Source organism: Salvelinus namaycush, chromosome 6 (genome assembly GCF_016432855.1).
Source record: "Salvelinus namaycush isolate Seneca chromosome 6, SaNama_1.0, whole genome shotgun sequence".
NCBI lineage: Eukaryota > Metazoa > Chordata > Actinopteri > Salmoniformes > Salmonidae > Salvelinus > Salvelinus namaycush.
This window is the reverse complement of record NC_052312.1, coordinates 23831956-23852760: the sequence shown is the minus strand read 5'-3', so window position 1 is coordinate 23852760 and position 20805 is coordinate 23831956. Positions and strand designations below refer to the sequence as shown.

Sequence of the window (20805 nt, the reverse complement as noted above, 5' to 3'; positions counted from 1 at the left end):
CCCAACCTAAACACAGCTGGAAGGACCCCACCCCCCCTACGACACACACACACACACACACACACACATATTTGTACAGTCATACTCATGTTCAAGGACACATATTCTCTTTCTGAAACAAACACACTCACATGCTGTACACTCCCACTCGACCAAGCTCTCTCTCTCCTACCATGTAATGATGGCAGAAACGTGTCGAAGTGAGCGAAACGTGACCCACATCTTCCCTCTTTCCTTTTCTCCACTTTCCCCGGACCCCCTGTACCTCTCAAAGGTTTCATAGTGAAGGGATTTAATGTCACGTAAAGATAACAGAACACAAAGGCCTTCCCTAAATGTCTAGAGACAGAAGTAATGAATTCAACTAATAAAGTGTTTGAAGGATAAAGTTGTCCACATGACGTCAACGTTTCATCTGTGAGTTATTTTAGCATCTCGAGCCCTCCAACTCAACTCTGGACCTGAAAGCCAGTTCCACTGCATTGTTTCATTGTTCCCCTCTAGTCGGGGACTGATTTAGACCTGTGACACCAGGTGTGTGAAATGAATTATCAGGTAGAACAGAAACCTAGCAGGCTCCGGACATCATAGGGTAAGAGTTGAATACTCCTGGTCTAGAGGGACTAAGGGATAAATTGAGGTGTTTAAAAAAGAAAGGTTATAATCCCAACATGACATCTGCGTTTTTATCTGTATGTTATTGTAACATTAACGACCTAAACTGTGTTAGTTGTGTTACAGTAGTTCGGATTTCATTTCAGCACTACCTTCATTTCAAAATGCATCCCAAATGGCACCCTCTCTCCTACATAGTTCACTACGTTTGACCAGAGCCCTACAGACCCTGGTCAAAAATAGTACACTAGGTAGAGAATAGGGTGCCATTTGAAAAGCATTCATAAATGCTCTTGTTTTCTGTTGGATTAAACCATGCCATTCAGACCGCTACGCTAACAATCGCAACTCAGTTATAATTGGTGGACGTGGTTGTCACGGCCGTCAAAGGAACAGGACCAAGGTGCAGCGTCGTGAGCGTACATATTACTTTATTTATATGACGCCGACAAAAACAATAAACAATCCAAAACAACCGTGAAGCTATAGTGCCAACAAACAAAGACAACTTCCCACAAAGACAGGTGGGAAAAAGGGCTACCTAAGTATGGTTCTCAATCAGAGACAACGATAGACAGATGTCCCTGATTGAGAACCCTACCCGGCCAAAACATAGAAATACAAATAATAGAACGAAAGAACATAGAATACCCACCCCAAATCACACCCTGACCAAACCAAAATAGAGACATAAAAAGGATCTCTTAGGTCAGGGCGTGACAGTGGTAATAAAAGTCTGTTTCATTGGAGGAGAAGCATCTGGATGAAAGACGATACGTCATTGGTTAATTTATTTTACGAGGTACAATATCAACAACACGAACAGCATTATGTCCAGGGTTCCCCTTCAATAGGAAATGTTACTTTAGTAGTGTGTAGTGTGTAACAAAGTACATCATTATCAACACAAACACTCCAGCCCCCTGCCAGAGAAACCACATATACATATATAACATTGCTTGAATTAAAATGTTTCTTTATTAATGTGTTCAGAAATATGGGTGAGTGATTAGAAAAACACAACAAAGATTGATCATGTTGCCAAGGTATTTTTATTTTTTTTCCTTTATTTAACTAGGCAAGTCAGTTAAGAACAAATTTTTATTTTTAATGACGGCCTAGGAACAGTGGGTTAACTGCCTTGTTCAGGGGCAGAACAACAGATGTTTACCTTGTCAGCTCGGGGATTTGATCTTGCAACCTTTCGGTTACTAGTCCAACACTCTAACCACTAGGCCCCAGGTATCCCAGAGAACAGAAAACAGATACAAATGGTGAAACAAATGAGTAATGGAAGTGTGTGAAATGTTTCATGTTAAAATGAAAGAATGACAATTTTAAGAGTTAGTTGGACAGGGGAGCTAAAGAGCTAAGCTGGCAAACCACTGGGAATACTCACATACTGGACCATCTCAAACTTCAAAGGAAAAATACTGGGACATAAAATTTAAAGTGAATCTTCCTTATTGAGGCCAGCCACCCCAACCCTAACTGGGTATTTTTCCCCCGTTTAATCACATCACAATCAACTTTTACCAGGTAAATGTAGACACAAATACAGCAATACTTTCTTGGGAAATATTGTATTAAAATATGCAAATGATGTGATATCTCATTGAATATGCGCATCAAATATTATATAGAATACAAACTTGACAATATATTTTAAAAAATTACCTGAACACAAGTCTGGAGAATATATCTAAGGATAACCACACACAATTTGGAGAATGCAGCCGCTTCTGAAGCTGAGAAAAATGAGTTGACGGTTGGAAAGAGTGACTTTCGGGAAATGACGGTTAAAGGGAAGTACAATGAATTTAGACTGAATCACCATCTCTTCCCAGTACGTCCAGTTTATTAAATCCTCTATGAAATGGCCTTTTAAATTGTGTGTGATTCAATGAAGTGAGCCATGCAATTATGGATGTATGTCCATTTGAATCCTGAACTAAATATATACATTTACATCAAGTTTTGACATTTTTGTATACTTTTTGAAAGTACTAATATTAAAGGACCAAAATACAAATAAATCTAAAAATGCATAAGTAGATGCAAAAATGTCATTACAAAATTATTATTTTTTTCAATCCAAGAGCTGAGAGAGGGTCTATGACTAGAGGAGATGTTATCAGTCAGTCCTATTCTTATCTACTCTGTGTGTGTGTGTGTGTGTGTGTGTGTGTGTGTGTGTGTGTGTGTGTGTGTGTGTGTGTGTGTGTGTGTGTGTGTGTGTGTGTGTGTGTGTGTGTGTGTGTGTGTGTGTGTGTGTGTGAGAGGCCAATATAAGTTGACCTACTGTCTGCACACTGTGTTTTGCCCACGGCATGATTAAGGGAGCATTTAGGGTGACGATGAGTGTGTCCGCACACATACTCTTTAATTAGGTTATCAAACCTCCCAATCGATTAAACCTCCCTCTTTGCTGTTTCCTCGCGCGTCGCCCATCACTTCCCCCCGTTGGGCACGCGGTGCGACAGCCTAAGTCTTCCCCCTGGCCTGGCCGGTCACGGACAATGGGTCACGCTAACCCCGGGCGGAGGGGGGGGATTGGTGAGGGGAGAATCTGTCTGGTCATGGGTTCTGTTTTCTGTTCTACACAGGCCCAAACAGGGTTCTGACAGGAAGTGAGGTAGGCTGGGTCGGAGCGGTAAAGCCACAGGGCTTATGGGTAGAGAATAGGCTCTATTGTGTCTATTGTGCAGAGGGGATTTGGAGTCACAGTAGAGGCAGTCTGTGGAAGGTGATGTGGCTGGTTGGCAGCCTCTGGATGGATGGAAGGTTGGCATGGACAAAGACGGAGAGAGTGATGGGCAGAGGGGTGGGGTGGGGAGAAGATGGTGGGTAAGGGGTGAGGGGGTGCCAGGGTGAGAGTCAGAGTTGGGCAAGGGTGTCAGACTGGGGCTCTCTCTGCTGGTTGGCATGGACAAAGACGAGAGGAGCTAGGATCGGGTAGAGGGGTGGGGAGAAGATGCTGGGTAAGGGTTGTAAAGGGGGTAATGGTAAAAGGTGAGGGTAAGGGGGTGAGGAGCATACTAGGAGCATACTAGCACTGGATCAGGCTGTCGACTCTAGTGGGTACCGGGTTTGATTAGAATTGTGTGTGTGTGTGTGTAGGCCACTGTCCCCTCTGGCTCTGTGTAATTGCTTATAATTGAGCAGGCAGGGTGAGACATCTGCTGTGATCCATCTGTCTTTAATATATACACACACACACACAATAGCTACTTGCATCTGTGTGAGTGTGTGTGAGCATTCATGTTTGTGTTTGTGTACGTGTGTGTGTACACTTCATGCCGGCACACATGCCATTCCTCAGTTACTATTTGTCAGTCATCCCTTCCCTCCTTCCTGTTCCGATACATTATCTTTCCATGGCCTCTTCAGTATTATACACAGACAGCAGAGCACTAGTGCCTTGGGGGTATGTTTCGTGACCAATAAGGTATGCAACCAGTTAGAAATTTGGAGGGAGGAGGAAAGGGGGAGGAGAGGGAAGGAGGAGCAAGGAGGGTTGAAAAAATTCCCTGGGGTGATGTAGTTCAAAGAGGGAGAGAGGGGGGAGGGGTGATTTAGTGACCATTTTACCTAGACTCAATAGACACTGATCTTGGGTCAGTTTTGTATTTCCCCCACTAATGGTTAAGGTTGGGATTTGGGGAGGGGAAGCTGATCCTAGATCTGTACCTAAGGGAAACTGTGTATGGATATTATTTTCAGGGACGTAGTGAGACCATTTGTTCAGTATTATCCCTATCTATTCTGTATACACACACACACAGGAATTTCAGCTTAGTTTTCAAACAGCTAGATTTTCATTCCATGATGGAGTGGTGAATGTGGGGTTCCGTTCTCTCTTTATCTCTCTCTCTCTCTTACTCTTTCTCTTTCTCTCTCTCTCTCTCTCTTTCTCTTTCTCTCTCTCTCTTTCTCTCTCTCTCTCTCTCTCTCTCTCTTTCTCTCTCTCTTTCTCTTTCTCTCTTTCTCTTTCTCTTTCTCTCTCTCTTTCTCTCTCTCTTGCTATCTCTCTTGCTCTCTTTCTCTTTCTCTCTCTTTCTCTCTCTCTCTCTCTCTCTTTCTCTTTCTCTTTCTCTCTCTCTTTCTCTCTCTCTTTCTCTTTCTCTCTCTCTCTTTCTCTCTCTCTTGCTATCTCTCTTGCTCTCTTTCTCTCTCTCTTTCTCTCTCTCTTTCTCTCTATCTCCCCTGTCAATCAACCCCTCCCTTTCTATGTAAGTAGGTTTAGTTTTGAAGGACTCAAAAGCCTAAAGCGGTATCTCCTCTGACGTGGGCATGATTTCAATAAACCCTATTTAATCTATAAAAAACATTTGTCATAGAAAATATGGATCAGATGGAGGTCATTACCACTAAATAAATGAATTGGGACATTTTAGGTGTGCCGCAGAATTGTTTTATCCCATCAAGGTGTGCCATGGTTCAAAAAAGGTTGGGAACCACTGCAGTACAGTACGGTACAATATAGAACAGTAGAGTTTTATTCAGTAGAGTACAATACAGTAGTGTATAGTACAGTTTAATTCAGTAGAGTAGCGTACAGTACAGTTTAGTTCAGTCGAGTACAGTAGAGTTGAATTCAGTAGAGTACAGTCCATTCAAGTAAAGTAGAGTACAATACAGTACAGTATGCTTTACTTTTCTTTACTTTACTGTGCTCTACTGTATTGTAATCTACTGTACTATACTCTACTTTGCTTTACTGTACCGTGCACTGTATTGTAATGCACTCTATTGTAATGCACTGTAGTCTGCTGTGCTGGACTGTACTGCACAGTGCGGTCCAAACTTGTGAAATATAGATGTCTATGATTGGCTCAGATTTGGTCTGGTCCAGACTGGACCAAATCTGAACCAAACATAGCCGTCTAAATCAAGGCCGGTCCGGACTGCACCAAAAAATGACCAAACAAAGACTTCCGGTCAGGACCAAAAAAAGATGTCCAAAAGACGTTGCTGTCGGTAACGTCTTAGTGGGTTGAATGTGGTAACCCTTCAAAATACAAACAGTGTAGTTATTCCCTCCGTAAAGCAAACAAACAGGCAAAACGTCAGTACAGAGACAAAGTGGAGTCACAATTCAACGGGTCAAACACGAGACGTATGTGGCAGGTCTACAGACAATCAATGATTACAAAGGGAAAATCAGCCACGTCGCGGACACCGGCGTCTTGCTCCCAGACAAGCTAAACACCTTCTTTACCCGCTTCGAGGATAACACAGTGCCATTGATGTGGCTCGCTCCCAAGGACTGTGGGCTCTCGTTCTCCGTGGCTGACGTGACATTTAAGCGTGATAACCCTCGCAAGGCTGCCGGCCCAGACGGCATCCCTAGCCACATCCTCAAAGCATGTGCAGACCAGCTGGCTGGAGTGTTTACGGACATATTGATTCTCTCCCTATCCCAGTCTGCTGTCTCCACTTGCTTCAAAATGTCCACCACTGTTCCTGTACCTAAGAAAGCAAAGGTAACTGAACTAAATGACTGTTTTATTTATTTATTTAACTAGGCAAGTCAGTTAAGAACAAATTCTTATTTACAATGATGGCCTACCCCGGCCAAACCCTAACCCGGATGACACTGGGCCAATTGTGTACCGCTCCTATGGGACTCCCAATCACGGGCGGTTGTGATAAAGCCTGGAATCGAACCAGGGTCTGTAGTGATGCCTCTAGCACAGAGATGCCATACCTTACACCGCTGCGCCACTCGAGAGCCCCTTGACTATCTCCCAGTAGCACTCACTTCTGTCATCATGAAGTGCTTTGAGAGGCCAGTTAAGGATCATATCACCTCTACCTTACCTGACACCCTAGACCCACTTCAATTCGCTTAATGCCCCAATAGATCCACAGACGATGCAATCGTCATTGCACTGCACACTGCCCTATCCCACCTGGACAAGAGGAATACCTATGTAAGAATGCTGTTATTGACTATATGCACAGCCTTCAACACCATAGTACCCTCCAAGCTCATCATCTAGCTCGGGGACCTGGGTCTGAACCCCACCCTGTGCAACTGGGTCCTGGACTTCCTAACGGGCCACCCCCAGGTGGTGAAGGTAGGAAGCAACACCTCCACTTCACTTATCCTTCGACACAGGGGCCCCACAAGTGTGCGTACTCAGCCCCCTCCTGTACTCCCTGTTCACCCATGACTGTGTGGTCACACAGTCTCCAACTCAATCATCAATTTAACGACACAACCATTGTATGCCTGATTACCAACAATGACGAGACAGCCTACAGGGAGGAGATGAGGTCCCTGGCGGAATGATGCCAGGAAAATAACCTCTCCCTCAACGTCAACAAAATGAAGGAGCTGATCCTGGACTTCAGGAAAAAGCAGAGGGAGCACGCCCCTATCCACATCCACAGTGCCTCTTCAACCTCAGGAGGCTGAAGAAATTTGGCTTGGCCCCTAAGACCCTCTCAAACTTTTACAGATGCACAATTGAGAGCATTCTGTCGGGCTGTATCACCGCCTGGTACGGCAACTGCACCTCCCGCAACCACAGGGCTCTCCAGAGGGCATCACCGGGGGCACACTGCCTGCCCTCCAGGACACCTACAGTACCCAATGTCACAGGAAGAAGATCATCAAGGACATCAACCACTCAAGCCACGGCCTTTTCACCCCACTATCATCCAGAAGGCGAGGTTGGTACAGGTGCATCAAAGCTGAGAATGAGAGACTAAAAAACAGCTTCTATCTCAAGGCCATCATACTGTTAAATAGCCATCACTAACCGGCTACCACCCGGTTACTCAACCCTGCACCTTAGAGGCTGCTGCCCTATATACAGTTGAAGTCGGAAGTTAACATACACTTAGGTTGGAGTCATTAAATCTTGTTTTTCAACCACTCCACAAATTTCTTGTTCACAAACTATAGTTTTGGCAAGTTGGTTAGGACATCTACTTTGTGCATGACACATGTCATTTTCCCAACAATTGTTTACAGACAGATTATTTCACGTATAATTCACTGTATCACAATTCCAGTGGGTCAGACGTTGACTGTGCCTTTAAACATCTTGGAAAATTCCAGAAAATGATGTCATGGCTTTAGAAGTTTCTGATAGGCTAATTGACATAATTTGAGTCAGTTGGAGGTGTACCTTTGGATGTATTTCAAGGCCTACCTTCAAACTCAGTGCTTCTTTGCTTGACATTATGGGAAAATCAAAAGAAATCAGCCATTACCTCAGATAAAAAATTGTAGATCTCCAAACGTCTGGTTCATCCTTGGGAGCAATTTCCAAACGCCTGAAGGTACCACGTTCATCTGTACAAACAATAGTATGCAATTATAAACACCATGGGACCATGCAGCTGTCATACCACTCAGGAAGGAACATACTTTGGTGCGAAAAGTGCAAATCAATCCCAGAACAACAGCAAAGGACCTTGTGAAGATGCTGGAGGAAACAGGTACAAAAGTATCTCTATCCACAGTAAAACAAGTCCAATATCGACATAACCTGAATGGCCGCTCAGCAAGGAAGAAGCCACTGCTCAAAAACCGCCATAAAAAAGCCAGACTACGGTTTGCAACTGCACATGGGGACAAAGATCATACTTTTTGGAGAAATGTTCTCCTGTCTGATGAAACTAAAATAGAACTATTTGGCCATAATGGCCATTGTTGTTTGGAGCAAAAAGGGGGATGCCTGCAAGCCAAAGAACACCATCCCAACCGTGAAGCACGGGCGTGGCAGCATCATGTTGTGGGGGTGCTTTGCTGCAGGAGGGACTGGTGCACTTCACAAAATAGATGGCATCATGAGGGAGGAAGACTATGTGGATATATTGAAGCAACATCTCAAGACATCAGTCAGGAAGTTAAAGCTTGGTTGCAAATGGGTCTTCCAAATGGACAACGACCCCAAGCATACTTCCAAAGTTGTGGGAAAATGGCTTAGGACAAGAAAGTCAAGGTATTGGAGTGGCCATCACAAAGCCCTGACCTCAATCCTGTAGAAAATTTGAGGGCAGAACTGAAAAAGCATGTGCGAGCAAGGAGGACTACAAACCTAATTCAGTTACACCAGCTCTGTCAGGAGGAATGGGCCAAAATTAACCCAACAATTTAAAGGCAATGCTACCAAATACTAATTGAGTGCATGTAAACTTCTGACCCACTGGGAATGTGATGAAAGAAATAAAAGCGGAAATAAATCATTCTCTCTACTATTATTCTGACATTTCACATTCTTAAAATAAAGTGGTGATCCTAACTGACCTAAGACATCCTTTTCACTAGGATTAAATGTCAGAAATTGTGAAAAACTGAGTTTAAACGTATTTGGCTAAGGTGTATATAAACATCTGACTTTAACTGTACATAGACATAGAATCACTGGTCACTTTAATAATGTTTACATACTGCTTTACTCATTTCATATGTATATACTGTATTCTTTTTTACTGTATTTTAGTCAATGTCACTCTGACATTGCTCATCCTAATACTGAAATATTTCTTAATTCCATTATTTTACTTTTAGATTTGTGTTTTGTTGTGAATTGTTAGATATTACTGCACTGTTGGAGCTAGGAACACATGCATTTTGCTACACCTGCAATAACATCTGCTAAATATGTGTATGGAACCAATAAATTTGATTTCATTTAGTTGAAGTGGTCAGTTGGTTAATTAAGTACAATATTTTGTACTTGTTTGGACATTACTACTGCCGGTTTGAAACTTTTGAAAAAGCTAACATACTGGTGATAGTGATGGGAAATTCTGCTCTTTTTACTGACTCAGATATTTTTCGACACGTTTAGGCAAAATAACAAAAATGTCAACTAATTTTGTTATTTGAGTTAGTAATGCCCAGAGCACGCAGGACCGCTTACCGGCAACCGATGAAATGAAAAGTCATGATTCTATGAGACTCTCGTTCACGTGTCTTTCACCACAGGGGACTTATTGGAGCTGTCATTTGTGACTGAGACTTGTAAACGTGTGCTTTAAACAATGCAGATTTGTTGATTGCTAGGCATACAAACAAGATTATTTCTTGATACTTGATACAAACGAGGTCTAGTTGTGGCCGCAACCGGACTAGATTGTGAACCACTCTTGGCGGAATGCATTGCTTGACTGCCGTGAGGATGATAAGTACAGTAGCCTGACGACTCACACTAATTTCTTCCGCTGCTCTGTCGTTCGCTAAATAGCCTATTGTAAAAACTTACGTCAGTGTGCGTGGCGTTGTGTTTGGCCGGAGCAAGGAGTCTGGGTAGCCCCGCAAAGTGATAAGCACAGTTGTTCGCAAACTGCAGCTCCCCAAACAATTTGTTTCGAGTTTATTGAGCAGAGGCTGTGTATGATAATCTAAAAAAGCTGTGTCCATCATAGCATTAAATAATCAATGAATCGCAGTCATTCTTGCACCATGCGATCAATGATCATTTCTAAACATGTCTCTTTCTTCTCTACGCTAATGATCCATTTTCCAGCGCGCATATGACAAACAGTCGGTGGTCGGAGCACGTCTTTGGAGCCGCTGAGCCGGAGGAGCGTGTATCAGTCCTGCTGTAGGACTCATTGCGGCCAGCACTAGCAGGTCAAACGAACTACTAAAATGAACGAGTCACTCAAAAAAAAACGATTTATGACTCTCAAGTCAGTAGAAAGAGGTGTTTGCAAACTGCACTTCACTATAACATAAGTGCATGTGACAGATGGGAACAATAATGCATGTTCTGTTGCACTCTTCAGTTGGCGCCTCTTTCCTATATTAAGAGGGTTGAACAATGATTATTGTGATATAATGCTCACTTCATTGAGAATGTATGTGCCGTTGAAATTTGGCACTAGAATCAATGACTGGAAAATACGTATCTTCACCTTTTTTTAATTTTATTCAGCACCTAAAATGCTCCTGATGACATCTTTTCAACGTCATTTTGTTTACTGGGAAGGATGATCTTTTCTCTTATTTGCCGGCCAGGTCAGCACAGTCCAAAAAAAAACCTTGGGCGTTCCCCCTCCTACCTCCTATTGCCCCCTCCACCTCCTATTGCTTTCACCGTGGACATACTTTCACTGGGATCACAGAATAACATTGTGTGATGTCTTTTCTATAAAAAAAAAAGAGAGCTCGTTTTAATCCATATAGCAGATGAATGCTTCCAGTATCCTCTTCAGAGAGCTACTGTAAGGGCCTAACAGGGTGAACTCTGTCTCTGTGTTAGGTAAGAGGTCTCTGTTAAGGTGTTTGCTAGACATTAGTTGAGACGTGGAGAACGACTGAGAGAGTTATGTCACAGTAGTTATCAAAGTGTCATACCTAACAAACACCTTTACAGTGACCTCTTATCTATCACAGAGTAAAAATGTATTCTATTTGGCCTTGGAGGGAGAGAGAGGGAAGGGAAACAATCAGACAGACAGGCAGGCAGACAGAGGAAGAAAGAGAGGGAGAGAAAGGGGTGAGAGAAAGTGGCCGACTTGTCTACCCCAACGATTTATATATACACTAGATGACTGATAGGGGGTGCTGTGTTGAAGTCACCATGCCCACGCCATTGTAAAAAACAATAATTGGGAAGCTATATAACTGCATTTATTAATGTACATCGTTTTTGTTCATTATATTACAGACAGCTTAATGCATACTTGTAAATTATATTATGTGAGTTAAACATACAAATAAAAAATATAAAAACATTTTCCTTAAAGTATATATTTTTGAGTTTACTAATGTTACTGTCCCCAATATAACAACAAAATATTTAAATACATGTAATTTTGTCCTTGAAATATTTAATTTAAATACTGTAGAATTCTATTCACTCCTATGAAGGACTGCTCCTACTGAGGAATGCCAATATGGCCGACCGGTCGGCCAATACATAGCATCAGCAATCCAGTGTTTATATACATCATTGGACCAACTGCTACATACTTGTATGTTTAGAACCAGGTGTGAGGCCTTTAAGCAGATCACTGCCTACACCTAACCGCTCCCTGTCATTAAGACCTATGTAGATGGTTAGGGATGGAGAAGTCACCCTTAGGCACAGATCTAGGATCAGCTTACCTTCCCAGAAACCTTAACCACTAGGGGTGAAACACCCTAACAGACATTGGATCAGTGTCTATGGCAAGTTCATTCTACTCTCATTGTAAGCAGCAGGGCTAGCATTAGCCGTTGGTATCAGCACCAGTGGGAGTTTGTGACTCAAGTCGAGTCTAACCACTGATACAGGGTCAGATTTGTATCTCCATATATGTCAGGGTAAGAGGTAGAGTAATCTGATCCTAGATCAGTGGTTAAGGGCAATTTCTACATTCTTCTGGTTAGCTCTGGTCCTGGCCAGGTTGGTAGGGTTGTGTCTGGAGACAGATGTTATATATCTATAGGACCAGGTGGTGTGGTGCAGAAATTACCCCTCTGTGTTTAGTTTGTAAACTGACTCTGCCTTCCACTAATGGAGGGGTGTGTGAACTCTGAATTTGCTGTCTGAGTGTGTCCATCACGTGTTTTTGAGTCATCCCAGTCGAGGAATTCACTAAAAGCTCAGACTCTCTCCTGACTCGTCTTAAGAACCCCTCTCCCCCTCACCCCCTTCTCTCCTCACCTTCTCCCCCGACCGAATGTGCTCCCTGCCCCTCATCCACACCTCTACTCACCCTCTCCCCTACACCAAAGTGCTCCCTGCCCTCTTTATACAGCTGGTGTAAACTAGGACTATGATGATCACATGTCAGGGTGTTAGTTTAACCCTCCCCTAATCCATCCACCTCAGATTATTACTGGCTGTCACAGAGAGAGAGTTTTACTACCATTGGCATCACTGCTTTTAACTGTCATCACTTGGGGAGGGCAATAACTACTCTCTGTCACCACCCAGTGGTGAAGGTTGGGTAATGCATGTTTAGATCTGTTGTAGCACTGTCTGTCTTGCACACATTTGTAGGGAAAATATCAGTTTAGGCAAATATACACTTCCAAACACACATACTGTGTAGTCTCTCTCTGTCTCTTTCTCAGAACCAGAATATCACCATTTGAATCCGATACCCCCGTCTATAGCCACAAGCCTCAGCATGCCCACAGTGGAGTCTCTTTATCGCTATAGACCTATAGCACAATCACCACCACATCTAGCTCCGTCTATATACTGAGGGGTTCTGTAGAAACTTGCTTCCTCGCCAAAATGTCACACCAAGGTTATTATAGTAAATGAAAACTGAAACTAAAACAAATACTAATCATGAAAAAACAGCTTCGTAAACTGAAATGAAATAATTAACAAACCTGTTTGAAAAACTATACTGAAACTATTATCTTTGACTCGAAAATAAACTACATTAAAATAAAAACCATCATGAATTATGTTCAGTTTAAGTTTTTTACCTGGTCAAAAATCGAATGGGGTTTTCAATGGCGTTTTCAAACTTTTGGGGGGGTATTCAAGCTACTGAAGCTGGTGGTTAAATGTGGCCAGGAGGTAGCTATGTTTCAGATAGGCCTAGCTAGTGAATCACTACAGAGAGGAAGAGGACAAGTGAGAGAATTGACTCTTCCCAAAATCTGCCTGCTCAAAAATACAGCGAGAAGCAGAGGAAGTGGGTATTTTTTGTATGGAGGTCAATGAGAGAATGTCAAATTTGGTAAAAAATATAATGTACAGTATTTGCTCATTTGCTACTTCAGGCTTATTTGATAGAATAGCTGTAATGTTTAGGTCCTATGAATGTACTGATATAAGTGGATGCACATGGCATTCCTGCAACTTTGAGAAAAACTATTTTATATCAGAGTTGTGCCTGTTGTTCACACGTGTATCTGCCCTCTCATTGGCTAGAATGACAGTGCCTGATCCCGCGTCCTCACCGCCTTTGCAGACATTTATTCCCATTATTATTGCGGTCAGTCCAGTATCTTGTCAGTATATAGATCATCTTTGATCACAATTACTAGCTATCACTAGCTAACAGGGGAAAAATATAAATAAAACTAATATAAAAACACAAAACTATAATAACCTTGCATCACACAAACACAGGCACGAACACACATACACACATACCCATGCTTACACACACACACACACACACACACACACACACACACACACACACACACACACACACACACACACACAGAGATAAAACTAAAACAAGATGGACACCTTGCAATTTGTCGTTGAATGTTCCCTCACGTTTAAACTCCCTCTCCTCCTCCTCCCCAAACGTAACCTCTACTTCCCTTTCTTTCAAGGACTTCCTATGATGTCATATATTTGGTCATGGAAGTTAACATCCCCTCTTTCACCATCTCCTCTTCTTTCTCCCTCCAGAAGAGGAGTCCTCTTTTGAGGATATAGGACTGTACTCTACCTTTCCTGCACTCCAAGCTTAGGTTCCCTTCTCACCATGTATTTCCCCCCTGTGTCTCTCCAGGGGCGTCCAGGGGCCTTGGGGCCAGTAGGACCCAGTGGACCAGAGGGCTTCCCAGGTGACCAAGGGCCTTCAGGGCCCAAAGGAGAAAAGGGTCACGTCGGACTCGGGGGCCCCTCTGGGCTGAAAGGAGAAAAGGGGCCTATGGGCGTACCAGGATTCCCAGGAACCGACGGAGTCCCAGTGAGTATTGTAGCGCACGCACGCACGCACGCACACACGCACACACACCCTAACCCTATCTTTCTCTCTAGGGTCACCCAGGTGCGGACGGTGGCAGGGGTCTACCGGGAGCAGACGGGTGCAACGGTACCCAGGGAGACCCAGGTCCCAGAACTCTAAACGGAGGAATACCTGGAGCTCCAGGACTCTCTGTGAGTAACATCTATTATCTAAACTGTCTACGTGCTACTATAATATTATCATCTGTAGCTGTAGGGTTGTCCTCTGTAGCTCAGTTGGTAGAGCAGGGCTTTTGCAACGCCAGGAGAGTGGGTTTGATTCTCTGCAACACCCATACGTAAAATGTATGCACTAAGTCGCTTTGGATAAAAGTGTCTGCTACAGTGCCTTCAGAAAGTATTCACACCCCTTGACTTTTTCCACATTTTGTTGTGTTATAGTCTGAATTTAGAATAGATTACATTGAGATTTGGTGTCACTGGCCTACACACAATACCCCATAATGTCAAAGTGAAATTGTGTTTTTACTAATTTTTACAATTGTATTAAAAATGAAAAGCTGAAATGTCTTCAATAAATATTGAACACTTTTGTTGTGGCAAGCCTATACAGTTCAGGAGTAAAACTTTGCTTAACAAGTCACTTAAATAAGTTGCATGGACTCTGTGTGCAATAATAGTGTTCAATATGATTTTTTATGAATACCTCATCTCTGTACTCCACACATACAATGATCTGTAAGGTCCCTCAGTTGAGCAGTGAACTTCAAGCACAGATTCAACCACAATGACCAGGGAGGTTTTCCAATACCTCGCAAAGAAGGGCACCTATTGGTAGATGGGTAAAAATAAAAATAAAAAGCAGAGATTGAATATCCCTTTGAGCATGGTGAAGTTATTAATTACACTTTGGATAGTGTATAAATACACCCAGTTAATACAAAGATACAGGCGTCCTTCCTAACTCAGTTGCCGGGGAGGGAAAAAATAGCTCAGTGATTTCACCGTGAGGCCAATGGTGTCTTTAAAACAGTTACAGTTTAACGGCTGTGATAGGAGAGAACTGAGGATGGATCAACAACATTTGAGTTACTCCACAATACTAGCCTAAATGATAGAGTGAAAAGAAGGAAGCCTGTACATAATACAAATATTCCAAAACATTCATCTTGTTTGCAATAAGGCGCTAAAGTAATACTTTTTAAAAAATGTGGCAAAGCAATGTACTTCATGTCCTGAATACAAAGAGTTATGTTTGGGGCAAATCCAACACACCACATCACCGAGTACCACTCTTCATATTTTCAGGCATGGTGGTGGCTGCATCATGTTATAGGTATGCTTGTCATCGGCATGCTTGTCATCTTTTTTTGCTACGCACAGGCAAAATCCTAGAGGAAGACCTGGTTCAATCTGCTTTCCAACAGACACTGGGAGACAAATTCATCTTTCAGCAGGACAATAACCTAAAACACAAGGCCAAATATACACTGGAGTTGCTTACCAAGATGACTGACTGTTCCTGAGTGGTCTAGTTAGAGTTAAGACTTAAATTGGCTTGAAAATGGCTGTCTAGCAATGATCAACAACCAACTTGACAGAGCTTGAAGAATAAAAAAAAAAAATAGTGATGTGGAATAGTTGTACAATATAGGTGTGCAAAGCTCTTACAGGCTTTTATGTAAATGAGGTATTTCTGTATTTCATTTTCAATACATTTGCAAACATTTCTAAACACATGTTTTCACTTTGTCCTTTGGGGGTGTTGTCTGGGTGAGATAAAAAAATATATATGTATTTCATCCATTTTGAAATCAGGTTGTAACACAGAAAAATGTGAAATAAGTCAAGGGGTATGAAACATTTCTGAAAGGCACTGTAAATGGCATATATTATTATTGTTCTTATTATCATGATTGTAGAGTATCTTTGTACTGTAAGACGAAATGATCTAGTGTAGTGCGTGTTGGACCAAACTGGATTCGCTGTGGGTAACAACTATCATTTACATCAGTACTATATGACTGTAACGAGAGTCATCTATTAACAGGTGGCGGTGGTTAGAACGCTGGGCCAGTAACCAAAGCATTGCTGGTTTGAATCCCTGAGCTGACTGGGGGTGGGGGGTCTGCATGGAGTGAGCTGGCAGCCGGAGGGTTAGAGGCTTTAATGTGCTATGATCTCTCTCTCTCTCTCTCTCTCTCTCTCTCTCTCTCGCTCTCGCTCTCGCTCTCGCTCTCTTTCTCTCTCTCGCTCTCCATCAGGGGCCCACTGGTCCTAAAGGACAGAAGGGAGAGCCTGTATACGTTGGACTCAGTGGGGTAAAACACACACACACACACACACACACACACACACACACACACACACACACACACACACACACACACACACACACACACACACACACACACACACACACACACACACAAGGATATTATCAGGAAAAGTTTGACATTGCTTCCTCTCCCTCCTTCCCTACCTCATCTGTCCTATCCTGGAGATTGTTTAGAGAAAGGGGGAGGATGTTGTTGCTATAATGTCATCCATTGAGGTCAGTCTGACCTGAGACGGACTCTCTTTCCTTCCTCCCTACGACCCTCTTTCCCCTGAGTCTATGTTTATAATGAACTGGGGCCAGTTGTTTAGCTCACAGTTTATCTTGTTTCCTTACAGGGAGTTCCTGGTCGGCCTGGACTGGATGGTGTACCTGTAAGACATCTCCTTACTACACATCAATATACTGGATCTCTTCCTGTATATGTAGTGTATTTGATAACTTGGTGTGTTCCTAACCGGGTTCCTAAGGATTCTATGTGTTCTGTGTTCCTGACCCGCTCTTCTGCGTTATGTTTCTCTCCGTAGGGTCCGAGAGGTCCAGACGGAGGTCCCGGTGACTTCGGCCCCAGAGGTCCTGATGGATTCCTTGTACGTACACACACACACACACACACACACACACACACACACACACACACACACACACACACACACACACACACACACACACACACACACACACACACACACACACACACCTGTCTATGTTGCTCTAGATACAATATACCATTAATATACTGTATGTACTCAGTATATTACAGGAACTATTTTATCCCAAACAGTGTCATGACAACCTTTGCATTACACAGAGTGTTTGTCATGTTTAATCTACACATTGGTTAATAAGACTAAAGCCAGTGACTTGGGGGAATATACCTCTCTTATTGTCTCTTATTGACTGTCTATTTTACAATAGAATCTAATAGATATAATAGATCAGTCTTCTCTCCAGCTGACTTCCTGTCTGTGTTGTGTTGTGTTGTTTTTCTCCAGGGTGCTCCAGGCCCCCCCGGTCCCCCTGGCCCTGTAGTAAGTACTGGACAACACTAGATAGGGGAAAACTCCTGACCCTTCAGTAGTTATAGGCCTGGAGTTTTCCTGCTCTGCTAACATGATGCCCCTGGCCCTTTAGTAAGTGCTGGACAACACTACAGTGGTGGGAAAAGTACCCAATTGTCATACTTTTTACTCAAGTAAAAGTAAAAGTCACCCAGCAAAATACAGTACTACTTGAGTAAAAGTCTAAAGGTATTTGGTTTTAAAAATACTTCAATATCAAAAATAAAAGTATAAATCATTTCGCATTCCTTATAATAAGCAAACAAGACTGCACGATTTTCTTGTTTTTTCTTATTTACGTAGATAGCCAGGTGCATACTCCAACATTTTAGTGTTTAGTGATTCTGTCAGTGTGTGTGAATTGGACCATTTTGCTTTCCTGATGAGCATTGGAAATGTAACGGGTACTTTTAGGTGTCAGGGAAAATGTATGGAGTAAAAAGTACATTATGTTCTTTAGGAATGTAGTGGGAAAAAAGTTAAAGTTGTCAAAAATATAAAAAGTAAAGTACATATATCCCAAAAACCGACTTAAGTAGTACTTGAAAGTACTAAAGGTTTACTTAAGTACTTTACACCACTGCAACACTAGACACGTGACCTGAAAGTCCTGCTCAGACTGAGGCTGTCCTAAAATGGACACCGTACTGACCTCAGAGACAGCCTGTCTGCTCCATAGAAACGAATAAGGTTCTCTATGGTGGAGACAGTGTAATGACACCACCAAACAGATAGAGGGGAGTGTGTACTAAATAACTAAAAGCTGTGTACTTCATGTTGCTTTTGTCATAATGGAGATTGTCTGTGGTTCATTCCAAGTTATTGCCGACAGATGCTATGTAAATTCAGTCCATATTGGGGACTTTTGTTACTGGTGACTTATATGGAGACTGTTACAATGACTATACAGTACCAGTCAAAAGTTTGGACACATCTACTCATTTAAGGGTTTTGCTTTATTTTTACTATTTTCTACATTGTAGAATAGTAGTGAAGACATCAAAACTATTAAATAACCCATAAGGAATCATGTAGTAACCAAAAAAGTGTTAAACAAATCAAAATATATTGCATATTTTAGATTCTTCAAAGTAGCCACCCTTGGTGACAGCTTTGATGACAGCTTTGCACACTCTTGGCATTCTCTCAACCAGCTTCACCTGGAATGCTTTTCCAACAGTCTTGAAGGAGTTCCCACATATGCTGAGCACTTGTTGGCTGCTTTTCCTTCACTCTGCGGTCAAACTCATCCCAAAGCATCTCAAGTGGGTTGAGGTCGGGTGATTGTGGAGGCCAGGTCATCTGATGCAGCACTCATCACTCTCCTTGGTCAAATAGCCCTTACACAGCCCGGAGGTGTGTTGAGTCATTGTCCTGTTGAAAAACAAATGATAGTCCCTCTAAGTGCAAACCAGATGGGATGGCGTATCGCTGCAGAATGCTGTGGTAGCCATGTTTGTTAGGTGTGCCTTGAATTCTAAATAAATCACAGACAGTGTGACCAGCAAAGCACCATCACACCTCCTCCTCCATGCTTCACGGTGGTTACCACACATGCGGAGATCATCCGTTCACCTACTCTGCTTCTCACAAAGACACGGCGGTTGGAACCAAATCTCAAATTTGGTCTCAGACCAAAAAGGACAGATTTCCACAGGTCTAATGTCCATTGCTCGTGTTTTTTCTTATTGGTGTCCTTTAGGAGTGGTTTCTTTGCAGAAATTCGACCATGAAGGTCTGATTCACGCAGTCTCCTCTGAACAGTTGATGTTGAGATTTGTCTGTTCAACTCTGTGAAGCATTTATTTGGGCTGCAGTTTGAGGTTGGTAACTCTAAAGAACTTATCCTCTGTAGCAGAGGTAACTCTGGGTCTTCCTTTCCTGTGACGGTCCTCATGAGAGCCAGTTTCATCATAGCTCTTTATGGTTCTTGCGACTGCACTTGAAGAAACTTTCAAAGTTCTTGAAATGTTCTGCATTGACTGACCTTCTCAAAGTAATGATGGACTTTCGTTTCTCTATGCTTATTTGAGCTGTTCTTGCCATAATATGGACTTGGTATTTTACCAAATAGGGCTATCTTCTGTATACCGCCCCTACCTTGTCACAACACAACTGATTGGCTCAAACGCATTAAGAAGGAAAGAAATTCCACAAATTAACTTTTAACAAGGCACACCTGTTAATTGAAATGCATTCCAGGTCATGAAGCTGGTTGAGAGAATGCCAAGAGTGTGCAAAGCTGTCATCAAGGTAAAGAGTGGCTACTTTGAAGAATCTCAAATATAAAATATGTTTTGATTTGATTAACACTTTTTTAGTTACTACATGATTCCATATGTGTTATTTCATAGTTTGATGTATTCACTATTATTCTACAATGTAGAAAGTAGTAAAAATAAAGAAAAACCCTTGAATGAGTAGGTGTGTGCAAACTTTTGACTGGTACTGTATATTGAACAAACATATAAACGTGACATGCAACAATCTCAACGATTTTACTGAGTTCATATGAGGAATATACAGTTCATATAAGGAAATAGGTTACTAAATAGGTTACTAAATTAGGCCCTAATCTATGTATTTCACATGACTGGGCAGAGGCGCCGCCGTGGATGGGCCTGGGAGGGCAAAGGCCCACCTACTTGGGAGCCAGGACCAGCCAATAAAAATGACTTTATACCCACATAAGGGCTTTATTGCAGACAAAAATAGTCCTCAGTTTCATCAGCTGTCCAGGTGGCTGATCTCAGACGATCCCGCAGGTGACGAAGCCAAATGTGGAGGTCCTGGGCTGGCATGGTTACACTTGGTCTGCGGTTGTGAGGCCTGTTGGACGTACTGCCAAATTCTCTAAAACAACGTTGGGGCAGTTTATGGTAGAGAAATGAAAATTATATTCTCTGGCAACAGCTCTGGTGGACATTCCTGCAGTAAGCATGCAAATTGCACACTCCCTCAAAACTTGAGATATCTGTGGCATTGTGTTGTGTGACAAAACTGCACATTTTAGAGTGGCCTTTTATTGTCCCCAGCACAAGTTGCACCTGTGTAATGATTATGCTATTTAATCAGCTTCTTAATATTCCAAATCCTGTCAGGTGGATGGATTATCTTGGCAAAGGAGAAATGCTCACTAACAGGGATGTTAACAAAAACATTTGAG

The 20805-nt window shown here is 42.5% G+C and overlaps 1 protein-coding gene across 1 annotated transcript in view; it reads left to right on the top strand.

The window, feature by feature from the left end:
- Positions 1-20805, top strand: part of col4a6 (collagen, type IV, alpha 6) — a 192651-nt gene that overhangs the window by 128661 nt on the left and 43185 nt on the right. The window contains exons 5-10 of the mRNA XM_038995304.1: positions 14062-14241; positions 14313-14432; positions 16505-16561; positions 16917-16952; positions 17106-17168; positions 17574-17609. Coding sequence (XP_038851232.1) covers positions 14062-14241; positions 14313-14432; positions 16505-16561; positions 16917-16952; positions 17106-17168; positions 17574-17609 — 492 coding nt within the window. The remainder of the gene's footprint in view (positions 1-14061; positions 14242-14312; positions 14433-16504; positions 16562-16916; positions 16953-17105; positions 17169-17573; positions 17610-20805) is intronic.